Source organism: Pituophis catenifer, unplaced genomic scaffold (genome assembly GCF_029215685.1).
Source record: "Pituophis catenifer annectens isolate HBS135680 unplaced genomic scaffold, rPitCat1.0.hap2 SCAF_6, whole genome shotgun sequence".
Taxonomy (NCBI): Eukaryota; Metazoa; Chordata; class Lepidosauria; order Squamata; family Colubridae; genus Pituophis; species Pituophis catenifer.
The window spans coordinates 53,016,174-53,036,371 of NW_027256886.1; the positions used below are offsets into that span (position 1 = coordinate 53,016,174).

At 47.6% G+C, this 20,198-nt stretch overlaps 1 protein-coding gene across 1 annotated transcript; it reads left to right on the plus strand.

Moving 5' to 3' along the window:
• The first annotated feature begins 1,371 nt into the window (after positions 1–1,371).
• On the plus strand, positions 1,372–10,391 carry EMX2 (empty spiracles homeobox 2). The gene is given in 6 exon segments (XM_070945850.1): positions 1,372–1,404; positions 1,406–1,453; positions 1,455–1,704; positions 1,707–1,769; positions 4,665–4,849; positions 10,224–10,391. Coding segments are annotated over 6 exon segments (747 nt in total).
• Positions 10,392–20,198: the final 9,807 nt, after the last annotated feature.

Sequence of the window (20,198 nt, forward strand, 5' to 3'; positions counted from 1 at the left end):
GAAGACGGCGTGGCACTCGCCGAGTTCTTTTTTCTTTTTCTCCCTCCGGGACGAGAAAAAGCCGGAATTGTGGAGGGATCCCGACAGGAGTTCCGGAAAAGTCCCTGAAGGAGAAAGTGCCCCCACACACACCCACACCCACAATACCCCGGACTGCAGATGGGAATGGGGAAAAGCTTCTCAGGTGTAAAGGGGGCGTGAGGAGGCGCTCGAACGAGGGAAACCGCCTCGTGTCCGCCCCTCCAGCCACGACCCATCTCCCGAACCTCATCTTTCCCAGAAAGGCTGGAGATGGGTTCCCCCCCCCCCCGAAAAAAACCTCAGCTGCTCCTTCCCACCGAAGCGCGGCGTTGGGGGACTTGAGCAAACCGGCTCGGCGTTTGTTTTCGTTTTAAGCCCGACGAGAGACTCCCTTCTTTTCCCACACTCCCGCCCCAGCTCCTCCCTGTCTCTCCTCAAAGCTGGGAAACCGCCCCCCCCCCGCCCCGTTCCTACCTGCCTCCTGGCGGGGTTTGGATTCCGCTGGCGGGACCCGCCGCCGCGTCCGTCTCTTTCCTGCCTCCTCCGGTGATTTTGCGCCTGGCTCCCTCCCTCCCTCCTTCGCCCCCTTCCGTCTCGGCCGGCAGGCAGGCAGGCAGGCAGGCGGAGGGAGTCCGTTCCAGTCGGGCCCGGATCCATCCCTCCAGGATCGCGTGGGCCAGAAGTTTTGCCTCTCCCCTCTGACGCACTTGAAAGAGTCTTTCCCCCTTCAACCTCAAGGCGAGTAATAGCGACCAATCATCAAGCCATTTACCAGGCTTCAGAGGAAGCTGTTTATGTGATCCGCGGCACTAATTAGGCTCATGAACTAACAAATCGTTTGCGCCACTTTGGGCAAAGGGACCCCGATCGCTCGCCTGCCATGGATTGCCGCTGGACTTGAAAGGGGCGCCTCGGGCGCTGCGCGGAGGAAGGAAGGAAGGAAGGAAGGAGCGAGCGGGAGGGCGGACGGACGGACGGACGGGCGGGCGGGCAGGCGGGCGGGGGGTGGCGAAGAAAAAGGGGGGGTGGGAGAAGAAGAAGAAAAGAAAAAAAAGCCAGAACTTCGCCCAGCAACTTTTTTTCTCCCCTTAGTGGATGAAGGGAGCGCGGGAGCCGAGCGGAGCGGCTGCAGAGAGCGTCTCCCTTTCGGGCGCTCGCCTCTTCAGGCGGCCGAGCACTTTTCCTCCTCTTGCCGTCGCTGGCGGCCGTTCGGCGGCCGGATTCTGGATCTAGGCGGGCCGATCCCTCCGATCTCCTGGCCAGGACCCCGAGGAGGAGGAGGAGGAGGAGGAGAAGCGGCGGCGGCGGCAGGCGGCAGGCCGGCCGGAGGAGCGTCAGCTCGTCGCCAGGATGTTCCAGCCTACCCCGAAACGCTGCTTCACCCATCGAATCTCTGGTGGCCAAAGACAGCCCTTCCTTGCCCGCTTCCCAGCGCCGAGGATCCCATCCGGCCGGCGGCGCTCAGCTATGCCAACTCCAGCCCCATGAATCCTTTTCTCAACGGCTTCCACTCGGGCGGGCGGGGAGTCTACTCCAACCCGGACTTGGTCTTCGCCGAGGCTGTCTCGCACCCGCCGAATCCCGCCGCCGTCCCGGTCCACCCCGTGCCCCCGCCCCACGCCTTGGCCGCCCACCCGCTGCCTTCCTCTCCCTCGCCGCACCCGCTCTTCGCCTCGCAGCAAAGGGACCGTCCACCTTCTACCCCTGGCTCATACACAGATACCGGTATCTGGGCCACCGGTTCCAAGGTAAGCGCCGAGGAGAGGGCCGGCACGCTCGCTTCCCCGGCTTTTTTTTTTTTTTGCACAGGACGGGTGGGGAAATAAATCGAGGAGGGGGACTCCCGATTGCCGTTATTGAGGAAGAGGGCCAAGTCCACCGCCTTCGAGTTCAGGTGGGAACCAGGAGGAAGTCGCGGCTCTTTGTCCCAGCCAATTCGAAAGCTATTTGCGTCCCCGATAAATAATTATTTGAACTAGTCCGGATCAGCTTCAAGGGAACTCCGGCTTCTTCCCTCTTTCTTGGTGGATCTGCAGACTGGTGGGAGTGCAAAGAGAATGGAGCAAGCAGGGTTCCTCGGGAACCACGATTTCGAGAATCGATTTCGCTCAAAGGAGCCACCCCCTCCTCCGGGAGAAGAGAGGGAATTTTTGTGGAAATTCCTGTTTTTTCGGTTTAGGTTTTTTTTTTCCTTATTCCCCCTCCCTTTTTTTCCCCGTGTTCGTCTGAATCTTCGACGAAATAAACTGGTGTAATTGTTTAACTCAGGGGGCAAGGGGGCTTCTCCTGTAAATTAACCTATTGCTGGAAATTCCAATGAAAAGACACCAGAGTCTATTAAAACCGGAGGAGAACAAAGGGGTAGGGTGGAAGCTAATTCTTCTTAGTATTAGGGCGGCTTTTAATATCTCTCAACCGAATTTATTTTAAATAGACAAAGCAAAGGTGACATGCATTGGGGATTAATGCTGTCTCCTGAACTCAAATATTTATGCTACTTCTTTGAGAAACTCCTCTAGCGGCTTCAGGAGAAGACTTTGTATTGTGTGCATGTGTGTATTTCTAACTAACTAAAATACAAGCACATATACACATTCTTTAGCCTTATTTCTTTGTGAGTCCTTCGAGTAGTAATCGGCTTCCGAAGTGCGGCTTCTAAGGGAAGTTCCTTGGAATACATTCCTTTGAAGTCCAGGGTCTCCAAGAGTCTTAACTTCTCAGGAAAACAACAACTTAAGTCACCCTGCAGTCGCATCCCCTTGTTTTGGTTTGGCACCTTCCCCCCCCCCTCCGCTGTCATTTTCCAATGAACGGGGAGATCTTCAGAACAGCACAAAGTAAAGCTGCAAAGACTTGGGAAAGATTCCTGACTAACAGCTTTTCCCTTTCGTTTCCTTTTCCCTTTCCTTTCTTTTTTTCCTTTCTTGATGGGTTCGCACATAATTACCACTAAATAGAAGAGTGGGTGAAAGGATCCGTGGCAGGTGAGACAGCCAGAGAGATAAAAAGAGAGACGATAACTTCGTTTGTGTGTGTGTGTGTGTGTGTGTGTGTGAGAGAGAGAGAGAGAGAGAGAGAGGGAGAGAGAAATTCGGAGGCCCAGTGATTAAGACTTTTGAAGGCTGAAATGGGGGGAGGGGGGGTTGGGGAGAGAGGAGCAATCAGCCTGAGAGATCTGCACCCGCTGCCTTTGCCTGTAAGGCATCCGTCCTGCTATACGTGCGCTCCTGCTCTCTGTCTCTCTCACTCCCTGGGTGCAGTTGCAATTCTAACCCACGCCAATGCCTTGGAAAAAGTATATATTTGCTCTTCAGTTATTTTATAAAGCTTCCCTTCTCCCCCGCCCAACAAACACTTAAATAAAGGCCATCCGCCAAATTCACTATGGGGTACCTATTTGGGGTGTGGAGAAGAAAGGTCGAATCCACACTGGCGCTACTCTCGGGTTGGAGCGATTCCCCCAGAAGGAAGAGAACTGCTAGCAATTATTACGGGACTAAACTCCGGGTGGAAAATTAAGGGGTTCGCTCGCTCCGTAATCCGCGCTCCGTTGTGCTCTGATTGTTGAAGGGCGCCAGCGGAAAGGAAGAGCTTGGCTGTGGTTGTGGTGCTCGTCAGACTCGGGCATCGGCCTCGCCGGGAAAAAGAAGGGAAATACCAAGAACAATAGAAATCAATAGAACAAAATAGGCAGGCGATTGGGGTAACATTTTCAAGCCTTTATTAAAAACGGGGTGTTTTTTTGTTGTTTTTTGCAACGGGAGAATGAAACGCTGGATTGTGTGTGCGTGTCACGGAAAGAAAAACACAACCGTGTTTTTGTTTGAGGATAGGACAGAGGCCCAATGAATTTAGCGAGACTTATTTTTAAGGTATGATCTCCGCTGCGCCGTTTGCTCCCTTCTTTTGGCAGAGGAGGGAGGCGTAGGAGGACTTTGAATTTCGTAAAACCAACTTTGGCAAGAGCGGCACTCCGACCCCATTTTTCAAAACGGATCGTGGCAAGGGCAGTAACTCTACCCGCTTATCTTAGCAGGGAACTGACAAAGAGGGTTTTCAAAATAAACAAAAGTGCCCAGCCAGGAGAGGAGGAGGAAGAGGAAGAAGGAAGAGCGCTGGGGCTCGTGACACCGAGAGAATAAATTGGGAGCTTACGGTGGATCCAGGTTGGGGGGATCTATTCAGAAAATTGGGTCTCCTGAAAGATTCTTTTTTGCACCTTTCCCGGAGTCTGTGGAGAAGACTGATCCGTAGAAGAAATCATTTGCTTTGTTTTGTTACTGCTCATTCCCTTAATTCTAATTAGATGCGTTCGAAGCACTCTTACACCTCATTTTACCTTCTACAAAAGAATACCAAATGGCCAATTAATATACTCTCAGCTTCACCTCCCTCCCCAGTTTCCTTTCTGGAGGTAAGTACTAGAAAGGCGAGGGCAGCTAATTCCAGTCCGCCTTTAAGAGAGAATTGAAGCTCTAGCCGAAGTAACAAACCTAAAACAAACCTACAGGGCTAAATAAATGAAGGATCCGAGTGTTATTTGTCATCTCGAGAAAGAGAAGCACAAAATAGTATTGAGCTGGGCTCGGTTCCTGCTTTTGTGTGTGTGTCTTCACTTTTTTTTTTTTTCCCTGGTTATCCAGGTAATGAAACCAGCCCGGAGAGTTTCCTCTTGCACAACGCACTGGCCCGGAAACCGAAACGGATCCGCACCGCTTTTTCTCCATCCCAGTTACTGAGGTTGGAACACGCTTTTGAAAAAAACCACTACGTGGTCGGGGCAGAAAGAAAGCAACTGGCCCACAGCCTCAGTCTCACGGAAACTCAGGTAGGAAGAAAGAAGAGGGGGAAACGGTCTCCAGTGTACAGTGCCTGAAATGCAAGGGCCGCGCGTTGACTGGGGGGGGGGGGGGAGGAGCCGAAAATATTTCCTTCTGGTCACATTCTCGAAAGAAAAAGAAATATCCCCTTCGTGCTTATTTTCCTCAAACGTGTCTCTCTTTAAAAAAGTCAGAGAGAGAGACCTGTTCGGTGCCCAAAGCCAGCGGTTCTCGCTACACGCTCCTTGAAGTCCAAGTAAAACAAGATCTTTCGCCTGAGTGGCAGTAAAAGGAATTCATCATCTTGCTAGTGCAATCCTATACGCCTTGCTTGGAAGCCAGGCCCATTCAATTCAGTGGGTCTGACTTCTAAGTAGACCAGCCTAGGATTACACCGTTGATCAAGGCAGATCGGCTTAACAGGTTTTGGCTCACGCAGTGAGGATAATCCGGGGCCAAATTTCAAGGCAGAGGAATAAAAACAGGAGTTGGGTGTTGGGGCTTCTTCATCTTTGAGGATTTTTAAAAGTATTACCGGGGCCCTTTATGAGGACCTCCCTCTACAGTTATCCCGTGTCAGTGGTGACAATTGAAGCACAAAGGGTGTGCTCTTTTGATTGGTTATTGTGTTCTTGGTTAGGCTACGGACTTGTTTTGGGATTGTTTTAAATAAAATCTGCGCATTTAACAACGCATTTCAAACTCTAGATCACGTGTCCACGAGAGAGTGGGGGGGGGGGAATCCTATATTTTCCCTTCCCAGGTTCGTTTTTGAAAGTGAAATTTCCTGTTTTTAATTTAACACACGTCTTGATTCAATATCCAACCAGACTAAAATTACTTGGGTTTGAACAATGGGTAGATCCTGAGCACTTCTGCTTAGGAGCCCCAAATCCTATTGAAACGGGACGATTCCCGAGCAAAAGGTTAGAAGATTTAGTTGTTGGATCTAGTGGCCTGGATTTTAAATCCCACGGATTTTCACTCGGTTTAAAAAAAAAAAAAAAAAAAAAAAGGCCTTCCGTTCTCCAGTGCAGCCGGAATCTTCTTAAAATCGTCTTCCACGGATTTGTGGGTCGAAGTTTGGCCTCCCCCCCCCAACTTCCGTGACTTGAATTCTGAGCTCGTTGGAAGTTCTGCCGTTGAGAAGCGCGGATGTTCTCCGATCCAAAGGAGATATTAGTGGGCTTGTGTGCGTGTGAGTGAGTGAGTGAGTCTGTGTGTGTGTGTGTGAGAGAGAGAGAGTGAGAGAAAGAGAGAGACCTGGGAAATAAACACATCAAAACGCTGGTACGCAGGGCAAAGCAATGGGACCAGAATGGCGTTGTTTGACAATCGCCCAGATGAGGCCGTAAGAGACGCTTGGAAAAGTGTGCTTAGGATAATGATCTATTGTATTAACCTTGGGAGTGGGGCGGTGGGGGGTAGAGGGGTTGGCGAGGAGGAGGAGGAAGAAGAGGGGAAAGCAGATCAAATTAATCGCTCAGGCTGAATTTTAAGCTTGCTCAGCTGCCTTCTGGGCGCCTGCATCTTTGTAACCAGAGGGTTGGTTTAAGGTAGGCGTTCGGTGAAGGTTTTTTTTTTTTTTTTAGCCTGAGTTTCCGGTGGTAGTTCAGGTTGGTTATTGCGCCTTCCTTTAAGTTTGGGGGCCTTCTTCTCCCCTCCAAGCCATGAAAGACGCTTCCACCGCGACGTTATTCTCGTGTTTAAAAGGAAGGAAGAGAAGCGGGAGGCGAAGAAGAAGAACGGGAAAATAGACCCAGCTTAGTTCAAAGTTCCCAGTAAACAGTAACGTTCTTGGGTCGGATTAAGTTGTAACACTTTTTCCTCCTCCCTCCTCTCTCTCTCTCTCTCTCTCTCCCCCCCTCCACCCTTCTTGCCTTTCTCGGGGCGGAGCGGAGGAGAAGCAGGGACGAGGTTGAGTCTTTTGTTTTAAACATGCCTCCCTTCACAAAATCCCAGTCAACGGGATCGACGCTTTGATGAGGTTCGCCCGACAAGGGGCTGCTGACAAGCTGATTTAAGGTGGTCTTTGTCCCGCTTGATTCCGAAGCTGGTCGGGGTCTATTGTGGTGGTGTCAGGCCCCCGGTCCCCGACAAAATGAGCTCCCCTTTGGAGATCGGCGTGGAGAAATGAACCGCCGTCCCCTTCAATTAGCACGCTGAAAAGCAAATTAAACTCACCCCTTGTTCCCCCGCTCACACTATTTAAAGAAGGGGCTTCGGGAGAGAATGTGAAAACGCAGCCGAGATGGGAGGAAAGGCGGCTCCTGGCAGCGAAGGGCTTCAGAAAGGGCAGCGAAGCGGGTTAAAGGGGCTGATTAAAATGGTCCCGTTTTCGGATTTTTTTCCCCTCTGCCTCCCCCACCCCCTTCCGTGAAAAACCTTTATCGGGCATTTCCAGGCTGAAGCCGAAAAAAGAAAAAAAAGAAAGAAAGAAAGAAAGCGCTCCTTTTCCTATTCCTTCTTTTAGAACCGCGTTTACCTTTGGTCGCCACAGGGGAAGTCAGTTCCAAGCGCTCCGAAGGTAATTTCGGGACCAATATAATCTATTACTAAATGACTCGCAGCCTCAGCAGGGTCGAGTTTGATTCGGATTTCCGCCACCCTTCGCGAACTCACTTCTTCCTCCCTGCTTTCCTAAAAGGGCCCGATCTGAAGGACTTTCCCGTTTTTAACTCCAATCGCGGTTCCCCCGAGCTTCTAGGAGACCTGAAGCCCCTTCCCCTCCTTTGATAAGACAGAAGCGCTTGGTACAAAAGAAGCCTCTATTGGAAGTTGGCAGAATTCGAACCTCCTCCTTAATTAACTGAGCTCCTTCGCCGCTCTCCCTCCCTCCCCCTTTGATTATTTTTAATTACGGTAGAATAATCCCCTCCTCCACCTTTAAAGGGATTTCCTCCCCCCCTCCTAAATTAACCTGGAGCCTTAGCTGAGTTTGGGCTAAATGTTGGTAGGCCTGTCTCTTAATCGGTTTCTAAGGTCCGACAGTAAGAGCCGCTTTTCAGGGGAAAGATCAAACGAAAGATGGCAGAAAATGGGTGGAGGAGGAATTTTTGCTTAAAAAAAAAGTCTGGCTTAGTTGTTATTGTGTTTAAGCTGTGGTGATTAATAGCAAGAACTTGAACCCTGGAATTCCTAAGTACCATCACCATCATTTTCTTGCGTAAAATGTCCTGTAATGGGCACCACAGAGAGATGATGTGGGGACTCAGGAATTGGGCACAGGTGTGATAACGTGCATAAACACACCTGAAAGCAGACAGGATGGATAAATATTCCCTTCTCCGCAAGAACAGAACACCTTCACTCCATTATGTTTAATACCCACAATATGTAGATGTGGCTGCCACCGTTCAGTAAACGACACAGAGGCCAGTCCCTTTTCCTCCCTGTCAGATTTTTTAAATACATCGTGTGTGTATATACCATACATGGCATTCAGAGAAATGTATCATGGATTGATGCAGATAAACACATGGAGCAATGCAAACAGGAATGTGTGCAGGTGAATGTACATAGACCCAACTCTTCTTGGGGGTGGAAGCTCCTGGTCAGTGACGCTCTATTTAAAGCAAATTGTGTGGCAACGTAGAGTAAATGTGTTTAAGATCAAATCACCAGGGTTGAGTCCAGGTAAATGGGCATAAGGCTTCTGACAGTGGTCCATTGAGATATGAGGAGGTGGGGTCCACAGAAGGTATTTCTCCCCCCACCACCACCAGACCATAATAGAGCTATTCTGGAGTAAATAGGAAGTCACTCTACAGCACAGAGACTCTGTTCACACAAGGCCAAGCAAACCGAATCACATCAGATTTTAATTTGTTGTGTGAACCAACTCCTTGGGGTTAAGTCGTGGGATAATTCGGCTTAACGGGTTATGTTAATAGAATTATGATGCTTTGTTGGCGAGAAGTTAACGTTTTATGATCGAAGTGCCCCTTAATTCAAAATAAGCATTTAGAATTCGAATGCAGTCAGAAGCTCCGGTGGCATTCAAAATCCAATCCTCCAGCGTGATCCAAGCGGTGTGTTGTAACGAGTGTTGAACATTCGGCATCATGATCCTGAACGATTTTCCTGGGAGAGGAGCCCTATTGATTTTCTGATGGAATCTAATGTTAAAAACGCGTTCCAGTCAAGAGTGAAAAGCTGCAGTCCTAAATTGACATCAATGGGGGCATATTTCCAAGGACTGTGCCTAAAGTGGGAGATTAATCTTAAAGCCCAATTACTGTGGCTTAACTGAGTTCCAGAGAGGCAAGAGGTCAGTGTTCCTGTGAAGTCAATGAGATTGCCTTTGATCCTGGCATTGTCTTCCGAAGCCACGGGAAGTCCATTAATTTCTATGGCATTTATTTCCCAGTAAGCGTGCATAGGATCTTAAAGCACCGATTCGCATGAAATGCCATATTGTCAGGCTCCAAGACCAGGCGAAGCTCTGGGTAGAGCAAGTAAGGGAGAAAGAACAAGGTTTGGGCGCTTGCTTTAAAGGAAGTCCCATTAGACTCCGTGGAGAAATTTTTCTATAAATTACACTGTGAATGGTCGGATACCGTTTTGCAGGGAAAAGACTGGTGTTCTAAGGGGCTTAATCTTAAAAGTCTTTACCCAGCCTCCAATCCCAGCCTGCCCTCCTGCATCGCTGCTCCTAATTAACCCATCTTTGAATTAACTTCTGAATAATTGTAAGCTCGAAACCAGAATTCCGTGTAACAGCCAGGTTTAAGGTTTACAACTCTAGTGTTAAGTTATTAGTCCGGGAATACCCTCGTGTAGCTACAGTGGGTGTGTATTGCGTGGTGGTGTGTGGGCGAGGGCCCGCCTGCGATCCTGGCTCCTGCTATCAAAGGTAGGCAGGAGGCGGCTCTGGGGATTTCTGGCACTTCTCTCTAGGCTGCTGCTGAACGCTTCATTTGTAGCAAGGAGAAAGGAGCCAGTGCGCCTTTGCTCATACATGTATAGTGGTGGGAAGGGAAAGTGTGAGGTGACCGCCAGTGGCCTTTGGTTGGAAGGATTGTGGATGAAGGTCGCTTCTGGAATTAAAACCAAACTCTCAGCGTCTGGGAGGGTAAAGAAGGCTGTGAGGATTAGGGACATTTTCGAAGTGAGAAGTTTCTTTTTGGAGTTATTCTCATTGCTTCCTGGTTCGCTTTAAGACGAGGGGTGGGGTGGTGGGGGGGCGCGTTCCATATATTCGAATCCGGGAAGAAGGTCCTGGGCGCAGATTTGCAGCATTCCAAGGGGCAGAAAAGGATCCTTTGGGGAAAAAAAAAATCCCCCCCTAATGATGATGAATTAGAATTAACTAGGAGGGAGTCCCTGCCCGAGCTTAATAGCCGCTTCTTTTTCTCCTCCTGTCCCCTTGTGCTCCCCCAGGTAAAAGTTTGGTTTCAGAATCGACGGACAAAGTTCAAGCGGCAGAAGTTGGAAGAAGAAGGCTCGGACTCCCAACAGAAGAAGAAAGGAACTCATCATATTAACCGGTGGAGGATCGCCACCAAGCAGGCCAGCCCAGAGGAGATCGACGTCACGTCCGACGATTAAATCACCCCTTTAAACAAGTAGAAAAAGAAGCAGCAAAAAAGAGAGAGAGAGAGAGAGAAAGAGAAAGAAAGAAAGAAAGAGGGAGAGAGAAACTCGATGCTGGCGCTTAACAGACTTTTCCAGGAACACCGCACACGTGTTCAAGGCTCGGGACAAGCCCAGGAAAGTGAGTGTCGTGGCCGGGCGAGAGAGAGAGAGAGACAGATTCCGGCTTGTTTGCACGGCCCCGTCTGGCTTAGACAGAGGCAGCGGCGAGAGTCAGTCCGAGCGTTGATCGCGCTGATCCTGCACCGGTACAAATAAAATAAAATAAAAATAAATAAAAGAGCGAGGGAGGGAGGGAGGGAGAGCGAGCGAGAGACCCGAGGGTGGGGGAAAGGGAGAGACTGCCAATCAAAGCCAAATCACCGAGAGGAGATGATTGACTAATATTCAGTTTCTTGCCATTCAGAATGAAATCACTTCAAATTTCAAAAGGGAAATAAATCCCTACACTCTGCCCAACAGCCGCGGCGTAGGGACACCTTGCACTTCACGAGGGATTTATTCTTATTAACCATCATTCTGATTTTCTCCCAGTCTTGAGGGAGAGAAAATCCCACCTAGCCAAAATCGACACACCTGTTCCAGAAACTTGAACTGCATGCTTTTCTTTTTCTTTTTGGTTGGTTGGTTAAAAGACCTTTTGGGAAGGGGAGGAAGGAAGGTGCAGCGCTTGAAAGAAAAGATTGCTAAAGGGAGGTGTGGGGTATGAAGTGTAGTTTCCCCCCCTCCTCCCGAGACAGGTTCAGTGTGCTTTTAAAGTTTATTTTATGAGAAGCTGTGCAGTTTGTAAATCTTTTTTATAACTTCTGGTGTCAATGTGGTTGTGAAAACTAAACGAAGTAGCGGTAACAAATTCTATTTTTTCCCCCCAATCAGTTTTGCTTTTCCCCAAATGGGATACCCTCTGAAGGAATGGATAAAGGTTGTGAAAGGTGGAAGGGAAAGGAACCTTTGTAATTTTGCTGCAAGACAGAAATTTCAAGAAAATAGTCCTAAAATTCCAGTTATATATATTTTTTCTTTCCATTAATGGGCTGTGTTAAAAACAGGATTACTGGAGGGATCTGAAGACATTTCAGCCTTTCTGGGCCTTCCAAATGCGGAAGGCTGCAATTCCCATAATGCCCAGCATCTGGGGTGATGGGAATAGTAGTCCAGCATAGCTGGGAGGCACCAGTGTAGAAAAGGCATTTCAACCCTGACCCATTTTCCATTGGGAGGGATTTCAAGCACTGAAATAAATAACGTCAATTGTTCCAAGATTTTACAGCTATTAAAAAGAACCTCTCCAACACTGTGCCTTTTAAAGTGGTGGATTTCAACTCCCGGAATTCCCAGCCAACATGGTCTTTGGAATTCTGGGAACTGAATTGACACTTGAAGTGCACCAGGCTGGGAAAGGCTGACTAAAATGACAAATGTTTCCTTATTGTCTTATTTACCAGAATGTAAATATTTTTGTGTTGTGTGTTTAATTTGTTAGAATTCTAACACACTATATACTTCCAAGAAGTATCTCAATGTCAATATTTTGTCAATAAAGATTTATCAATACAGCTTAACAACTTTAAGCATTTAAAAAAAAAAAAAACTTTCTCCTTTCCATGCCCCCAATCCAGGGGTGAAATCCAGCAGGTTCTGACAGGTTCTGGAGAACCGGTAGTGGAAATTTTGAGTAGTTTGGAGAACCAGGAAATACCACCTTTGGCTGGCCCCAGAGTGGGGAGGGAATGGAGATTTTGCAATATCCTTCCCCTGGAGTGGGGTGGGAATGGAGATTTTGCAGTATTCTTCCCCTGCCATGCCCACCAAGCCATGCCCACAGAACTGGTAGTAAAAAAAATTGGATTTCACCACTGCCCTAATCCCTTTCTGGTGCTAATAGCCTTTACATTTTATGATAAATGTTGATTGGAATCAGCCATCCTAAAGTAACTTTGTTAGTAACAAGAGATAAAAATATTTATATCAAATCACATTGACAATAAGATGATTTTTCAAACAAAGGAACGCGTTTCTGTTTTGAAAAATGCAGTGTTCATTTGGAAGCAATTTTATTATTATTATTTATTCAATTTATATACCGCCCTTCTCCTATTGGACTCAGGGTGGTGCACAGCCAAGGATAAAAAAAACATACCAATACAATTGTCTATGTAAGTTATTAAAGTCCACCTAGAAAACAGGTTTGCCAGAGTATACCTGAACTTTTGGAAGTGTAGCTCGTGTGCGTTGTTGGAGATAAATATTGTGTCCATAAAAACGTATCTCAGAAGTACATTATTACAACTACTTAGAATTTTGGGGCTGTCAACATTTTAATACTGGTATATATTGAAGTAATATAATTGGGCTGCTGATTGGCCCACTGTAATCTGGGCATTACTGAGCCTTAATTTGGATTTAAGTCCCATCTGAACCCATGAACCTATCCAATCATAAAAATGGTTTGAAAAGGCCCAGTGTAATTAAACCCTTCCCTCCTTTTCTTTCTGTTCTTGTGAAGCTTCATTTTAACAGAGACTTGGAAGTAAAGCCCTTTTGGTGCTAGCCTAATTTACTTCCAAGTAAGGCTGCGACCCAAACTACAATTTACCTGGCAGTTTTATTGACTGCCTTCGGAACATACATGCGTAAGATCATTCCACAGGATTGCCTTGAGGATCAATGCATGAATAGCATGTAGTAATATAATAATTATGCTTTACATGCTACTTTGGGACAGAGGATTCAAGCTGTAGCCTCAAAAATACAGTTTTCATATCAGTTTCCCTTTCAGTCGTATTTATTTTCTTTTTATTTTGGTGGTATTGTGTACATCTTCTAAAGGAGATTTTTTTTCTAAAGGAAGGGAGAGGATGCCAATAAGAATTTTTCTAAGAGAAGAGAGGGATGCCAGCGTTAATAGGGAAGGGCAAAAAGTTTCTTATAATCCTGCAGGAAACTAGTTGGCTTTCTAGGATACCCCAGGTTTTTTTTTAATTTAATTCATGGTTCATTTGCTCTTTAGTCTGATAGGCTGCATTAATCAGTTTTCTTGCCATTGACAGCACAAACCTCGGTCTGCTGTGTTCCAGCTACAAAGACTTTTTTGTGGAAGTGCAAATCAGTTTAGGCAATTATCATACCAGGAATATGAAGGGGAAAGAGGAGCCATTGCCCAGTGGTCTCCTTTAATCTCTTAATCCGTGGATCCAGGGGGGCTAGTTGGACATAATTTACGACAATCTGACTACCCTTTACACTGTGATAAGGTGAAGCTACAATGCATCACGAAAATACCAGCTTTGTTCAATAACCTGCCTTGAACATTTCAAATTAAAGATTCCGTGCGTGTGCTGATTAATACAGGGCCTTTTAGAAATTGGGTTTAAAAGATCTGATTAGACACACACACACACACACACACACACACAGAAGCAGAACTATCTATCTATCTATCTATCTATCTATCTATCTATCTATCTATCTATCTATCCATCCATCCATCCTGTTTCTCCTTTCAATCTTAATAAGTTATTATTCACTCAGACTAGTTGGGAAGTTAAAAACCCTTTATTCCTATCACATTCCACTTCAGAACTCCTATAGAGAGAATGCTATAGTAAATATTCCTTCCTTCCTTCCTTCCTTCCTTCCTTCCTTCCTTCCTTCCTTCCTTCCTTCCTTCCTTCCTTCCTTCCTTCCTTCCTTCCTCTTTAGAAAATAGAGAATTTATGCAAAAGATTCATTTTAATATTTTAAAAATTTCTCTCAATCCTATTAAAATATAAAATGTAAACCCCAACTTCTCCTTATACTCCGTTTTTTTATTACTCAAAATTCTTTCCCATTTTGATATTTTTAAAGGATGTGTGTGTGAGAGAGAGAGTGAGTGAGTGTATGGCTGTGTGTAAATGGGTTTGTGTGTATATACACACACGCACCCTCCCGCATAACACAAACTCTCTTTTCTGAAACCCCAAAGAAGGGTAAAAAAAAGAAAGGAGGAGACAGAAGGGGGGAATTAAGCGCCCTATGTAGCGTAACAGCAATAAAATCTTCAGAGAATGCTATTAGCTTTGGGGAGAAAAAAACTCTAAAAGCTTTATTACAAACCAAGCTTTGAAAATAGGGGGGATTAGGGGTCTGAAAGAGTCCCACAATGGCTAGAAGAAAAGGTTTCATGCTAATGAGGTTAATGCCCTTTGTATCTGAGGACTCCACAACTTCATTACTCGCTATCTCAGGCTCCACCGAGCGGCTCAGAACACTCCAGCTTTCCCCCTTCCCTGCCTAAAGAAGGATTTGATAGCAGCTCTGTTCAAACTAGATAATTATATCTTTTCAAGTCGGAATTAAGATAAAGAAAGTGAAGCAAAAGGCGGCTTGCCTTGATCCACTGCAAACAATTTGGGCGCACTTGCTCCACTCCCTCCCTCCCTCTCTCCCTCCCTCTCCTTCTGTCTCTCGCTCTCTTCTTCTTTTCCTTCTCCTCCCTTGCCCCCCCCCCAAAAAAAGAAAAAAGAAAAGAAAAAGAAAAAAGCAGGACGCTCGGAATTATTAAGTCCTCATTTGCTTTATTAATTCATCTCTTTTAAAGCGGGCCCGGATTACGCAGGCTACTGCTGGTAGTGCCGGCGCTGGAAAGCTGGAATTTTGCGTCCCCGCAGAAGTCTCCTTCCCGGCCGGGACAGGCCCCGTCTCGAGGCTGAAAGGCGCAGGGGGAAGAGAGGGCACGGAAGGCGAGGTTGGGAGCAGCAGGTAGAGGCCAGGGCCGAGCGAGGCGTTATCCAAAACCTCTTTTCTTTAGATTGTTTGAAGAAGTCGGGTTCGCAGGGAAGCCTCTGCAGCGGGGCGAAAACTCTTTCCTTCTGAACTCCCGACTTCCAGAAACCGAGAGTGCCGCTGCTTCTCCCCGGCTTCGGTCTCTCGCTTGCGCTCCCGCGCGCCAACGCCACCTTCCGCCCGCGAAGGGCCGGCCGAGACCGAAACGGACTGCGGCTGGGTTGTTCCTAGCGTGCGCACCAAAGCTCCGATGCGCCCCTCCCCGTGTCTTCTTCGTTCTTCTCTTATTCCTCGCTCCTTCCTTCCTTCCTTCCTTCCTTCCTTCCTTCCTTCCTTCCTTCCTTCCTTCCTTCCTTCCTTCCTTCCTTCCTTCCTTCCTCCCTCCCTCCCTCCCTCCCTCTTTCCTTTCCTTTCCTTTCCCTTCCCTTCCCTCCCTCTTTCTTTCTCTCCCTCCCTTCTTCCCTGAAAGGGGGCGGCCTTCAAGCAGCTGCTATATTAGAGAAGTGGCTCCCGCACTCTCGGAGACGCCGTTTCCAGGTAGAATAAGAGCTGCTGGGTGCGTTACACCGTATTTAGCTGCACGTTAACACCGGCTTCCCGGCGTTCTTCTTTAGCAATCGCGAACCTGCTCTGTCTCATCTTTTAAGGGTCTCGAAGCCCATCAATTTAGAGGAACCTGCCGCCCCCCCTCCTCGGGAAAGGCCGAAATATAAACCCCCTTGACGAAGAGAGAGAAACTCCCCTTTGGGTGGGTGGACGGATTCGCTTCTCGGCGACTTCTCCCCGCAGGACGATCGGTCAGGGAAGAGTGCAGACGTGCAGGGCCGCAGGTTGCTGAGTCAGGCCCATTTATTGTGAAGCCTGTCCCGAGCCCGTTCCGTTCTTCCCCCAAGGGAGGGGGTGAAACTCCTGCTCGGGATGCCCAGGGTTAGAGAGCAGGTGCTTGGGTGCTCCTCAGCGGGAAGCCCCGTTCGCTCAGCTGCGGCTCTTCGCAGCTATATCTAACCGACTATAGGTGCGGATGTAGTTTGGAGCAGGGCTCTCCAATCTTGGCAACTTTAAGCCTGACGGACTTCTGGGAGTTGAAGTCCGTCAGACTTAAATTTGCCAAGGTTGGAGACCCCTGGTTTGGAGTAACTTCGCTGTGGTCCATCAAGCAAGGCCAGTAGACTTGCGTAGACAGTAGACAGTTGTGTGTGTGTGTGTGTGTGTGTGTGTGTAAAAGGGTGTATACATCGTGAACGTGATATACAGAGGCGGCATAGTGGTAAATGCCCCAAAGCCCCGCCTTCGGTTTTAAATGGGACTTCCTTGTAAGGAAACTACACTGCAAGGGACTGTTTTAGTACCAGAGAAACCCTTTTCTTTATGCTGTTTGAAGAGCTCGAACAGTTGGGAGGTTCGCATTTGAATCGGGGGATCGTAGCTAACAAAACCGTCCAGTGGCCGGAACGGAAAACTGATGGAAGTTAAAAAAAGTTCTTTCTCCCTCCCCGCTCTCTGTCAGTCTGTCTGTCTGTCTGTTTTCCCCGCATGCGCAGAGCGTAGCCAACCATTTACCCGCTGCCCCCGATTGTCTTAGAACAGTTGCGTTGCTTCGATCTGGTTCCTGGAGTTTTCCCTCGGTTCCGAAGCGTCTCAGATCCCGTACCAGATCCCGAAAGCTTCCCAGTCCAGCATTCACAATTATCAAAGTTCAGCCCTCTTGGGGTCCAAAGACCTTTTTTCTGAGTCTTCCGGCAGAAAATTGCCCAGGCCTCTTTGTCATTTTCCCCGTAGGTTCTAAACGGAGGCTCACGGGCCTTCTTTAGAAGCAGCAGTTCTGCCTTTCCAACCCCCCCCCCCAAAACTTACTTTCACGTCAATGTGCCCAAAGCAGTCGGGACCATTCCTGGCTGCCCTCCTTGTCCTTAATAAATGGGGTAGGGAATATAAACTTTGCTTGGAAAAATGGTAGAAACTTTGAGAGGTCGCCTTCAGAGTCGGACTCCGTCGAGCCCCTTAAATATTGTGTGTGTGTGTGTGTGTGTGTGTGTGTGTGTGTGTGTGAGTGAGTGAGTGAGTGAGAGAGATTGAGATTGAGATTGAGATTGATTGATTTCTTTTCAGCCATACCATTCTCGGCCTACTAGGAATTTCGTACATGTAAGTACTGAGGCTGCCTCTAGGATAGGATTTGAAATATGGACAAAGATTAGCGGCTGAGATGAGCCCCGTTTGAATTAGGCAGCAGCCTAACTCAGGAGTAAGGTCCTGAAACTCAAACGGATTTTCCTAGATATAAATCCCTTTTGTACAACAACATTCAGAATACTGCTGTGGTCTCCTGCTGAAGAGCAAGGCCTGTCTCCTAAATGGTCCTTAGTAGAGGGGACTAATAGGATTTATAATCTACTAATGTGAAGGGAGGCCAATTTAGGCAAGAGAGCCGCCTTTATAGCTCAGCTTGGTGTTACAGTACTATGTCAAATCATTACTGTAGTCACCATTATCGTTTCCTCCCCTTCCAAAGTTATGCTGATGATGATGGCAAAAGCTGGCGTTTGGTAGTGCTTTGGGTCTGGATTCTCCTCCATGGGGTGGAAAGACTTTCACAACGCCTCAATGCTTAGCCCGTTTTCGCCGACGGAGCTCCTCTTCCCAAGAAACTGAGCACTCGAAGGGCGCAGGAAACTTGTAGCGAGAGTTTACAGTGCCAATACCTCTCTCAGGCATTAATCCGTCCCTTCTACGATTGGCGGAAAGCTGCTGAACTCTGCGCTGCCGAAAGGACACAGAAGCAGCGCGCAACTCACCGACTTAACCGGTTGGGCCAGCCCAAACTGCTGCTTCTCTTTCCTGACGGAGATAATAATGTATCAATTGATTTACTTTTCCAAATAGCCCCGCTGTGCCTCGGACGTCGCAGTTTAGAGGACCTAGTGACCCCAAACGGTAACCTTGAGCCAGGTCGGGCTTATCCTGATGGGACGCTCACAGCCCTGGGGTGCGGGGCGGGGTGCGGTGGGGGAAAGCAGCGCTGGAAGCGAGACCCCTGATTAGTCAGCGGCGCTTGGCTTTGATTTTTTTTAGGCTTTTGTGATCGCGCTCGGGCCAGGGAAAGTAGACTTCACATACGTTTGAGAGGGGATGCTTAGACCTCCTCTCTTTTCCCCTTTAACTATTTCCAATGAACAAATTCTCCCCTTAGATTGTTCAGGAGCAAATCCCGATGGAGAGGGTCTCTCTCTCTCCTCCGAGTATTCAAAGCTCCAGGAAGTCTAGTCCCGTGAGATCAATGGAGTTGGTGCTGGAGTGGACTAGTCACTCCTTTCCTCCTTGGCTTTGATGTGAATGGATAGCCTGGAGAATGGCAGGAACAATTCCGCCTGAACTTCTTCAGCCTCTTTCAGATCAGTGAACTGAAGTCTGAGCAGCCTTTTCCAAGCCTAAATCAAAGCCAAGAGCCGCTGATTCAGAAGTTTAGGTCATCTGGACTTGAAACTTGGGAAACTTTAGCCCAAGTAACTTGAAAGGCCCCACATTAGGAGAGGTTGCTATAAATCTACTCAGAATTTAGCTTTGTGCGTTCTCTTCTGCCAATTTCATTTTGGAGGATGGGGGTTTTTTTTTGGAAGGGAGGGACGGAGGAAGTTGGGGGAGAAAAGGGAAGCAGGGCCAGTTTGCAGGTAAATAATGCTCAAGAAATTAGCATTTGTCTTTTTGGAAGACTGGATCCATGCATCCGGTAAACCCAAGCGCATAAGAGGATTGTCACAGCAGGAATAAAATGCTCCGAAGTCTTGACATCAGGCTGATAATATTGTTAGACATCTTAAGGACTTCACCTTTGTGGTGAAAATAACAGCATGACTTTGTAGATGTCTTCTCAAAAGTAGAAGACCAAACTAGGGAAATTCTACTTAGTTACTCAGTTTAAAACTGTCTGGGGTTAGGATTGCCCACATTCTCAGAGAATATAGGCCAAAAGCAGTTTTCTTCAGATTTCTTTTGAACTAAATTAGGGCATCTTTCAGAAACTTCACATTGTTTTTAGGGAAATTCACGAAGACGGGAAGGCTTTGTTCTCACACATTGGATTAATCTGGTTATTAAATTAATCCATTTTCTGGGTTCGACATTTGATGACGGAAAGGAGATAGATTCATACACCTTTCAACTCCCTGAAAGAAGCCTACCTAAATGGCCGTTGGTATAAAATCATCATCATCATCATCATCATCATCATCATCATCATCATCATCATCATCTGCTGGTTCTTAATCTGACTTGGTTAAGCAGGTTGTGTGAACATAGCCGCTGTGTAAAAGTTAAAAAAAAAAAGTTTGTGAGAGTAGGGGGGATCTTCCCACCTTTAAAGAAGCGGATTACCCAGCTGGGAGGGGAGATGACAATAAGAGGAAAAAGGGACGCGAGCGTCTCCGAAGAGATGTGTCCAGGCTTGGCTATTCAAAACGAGGCTGTTCGCCTTACCTGGGTCCTGCCCGCTACCTTGGAAAAATCTACCCTTTCTTGGAGAGGGAAGAGTGTCAAGAGACTGTCATTTGACGCCTCTTGCCGGAATTTAATCTGCTGGCAGGTGCCTGGTTGACCCAGGAGCTCACAAAAGCCTTTTCTTTTCCAAGCTCTTTGGAAAAGGCTCTTTGGGCATCTCTTGCAGCGTATCTACTGCAGATGCACAGCTGAACATGGGGGCGAAGGAATCCCTTGGAAAAGACAATTTACCTGGTACCCCCCAATTAAGAAAAAATTAGCCATGGTCGGGCTCGGCTTCTTCCCACCACTTTTTAGTATTTTGCCATTTCACAGGCTCTCAACTACAGGGCCCAAAGATTCTATAAATCTAAATCTCTAAATAGGACGGACTTCGGCCTCATCCAGTGATGGGAACCTGACAGCTCCCAAAAGCAAAGTTCCCACAAAATGCGAATCTTTCTCGGCTCCCTGGATGTATCCTTATCGTTGTGAAAAAGTTGATTGTGTCACTGGAACATT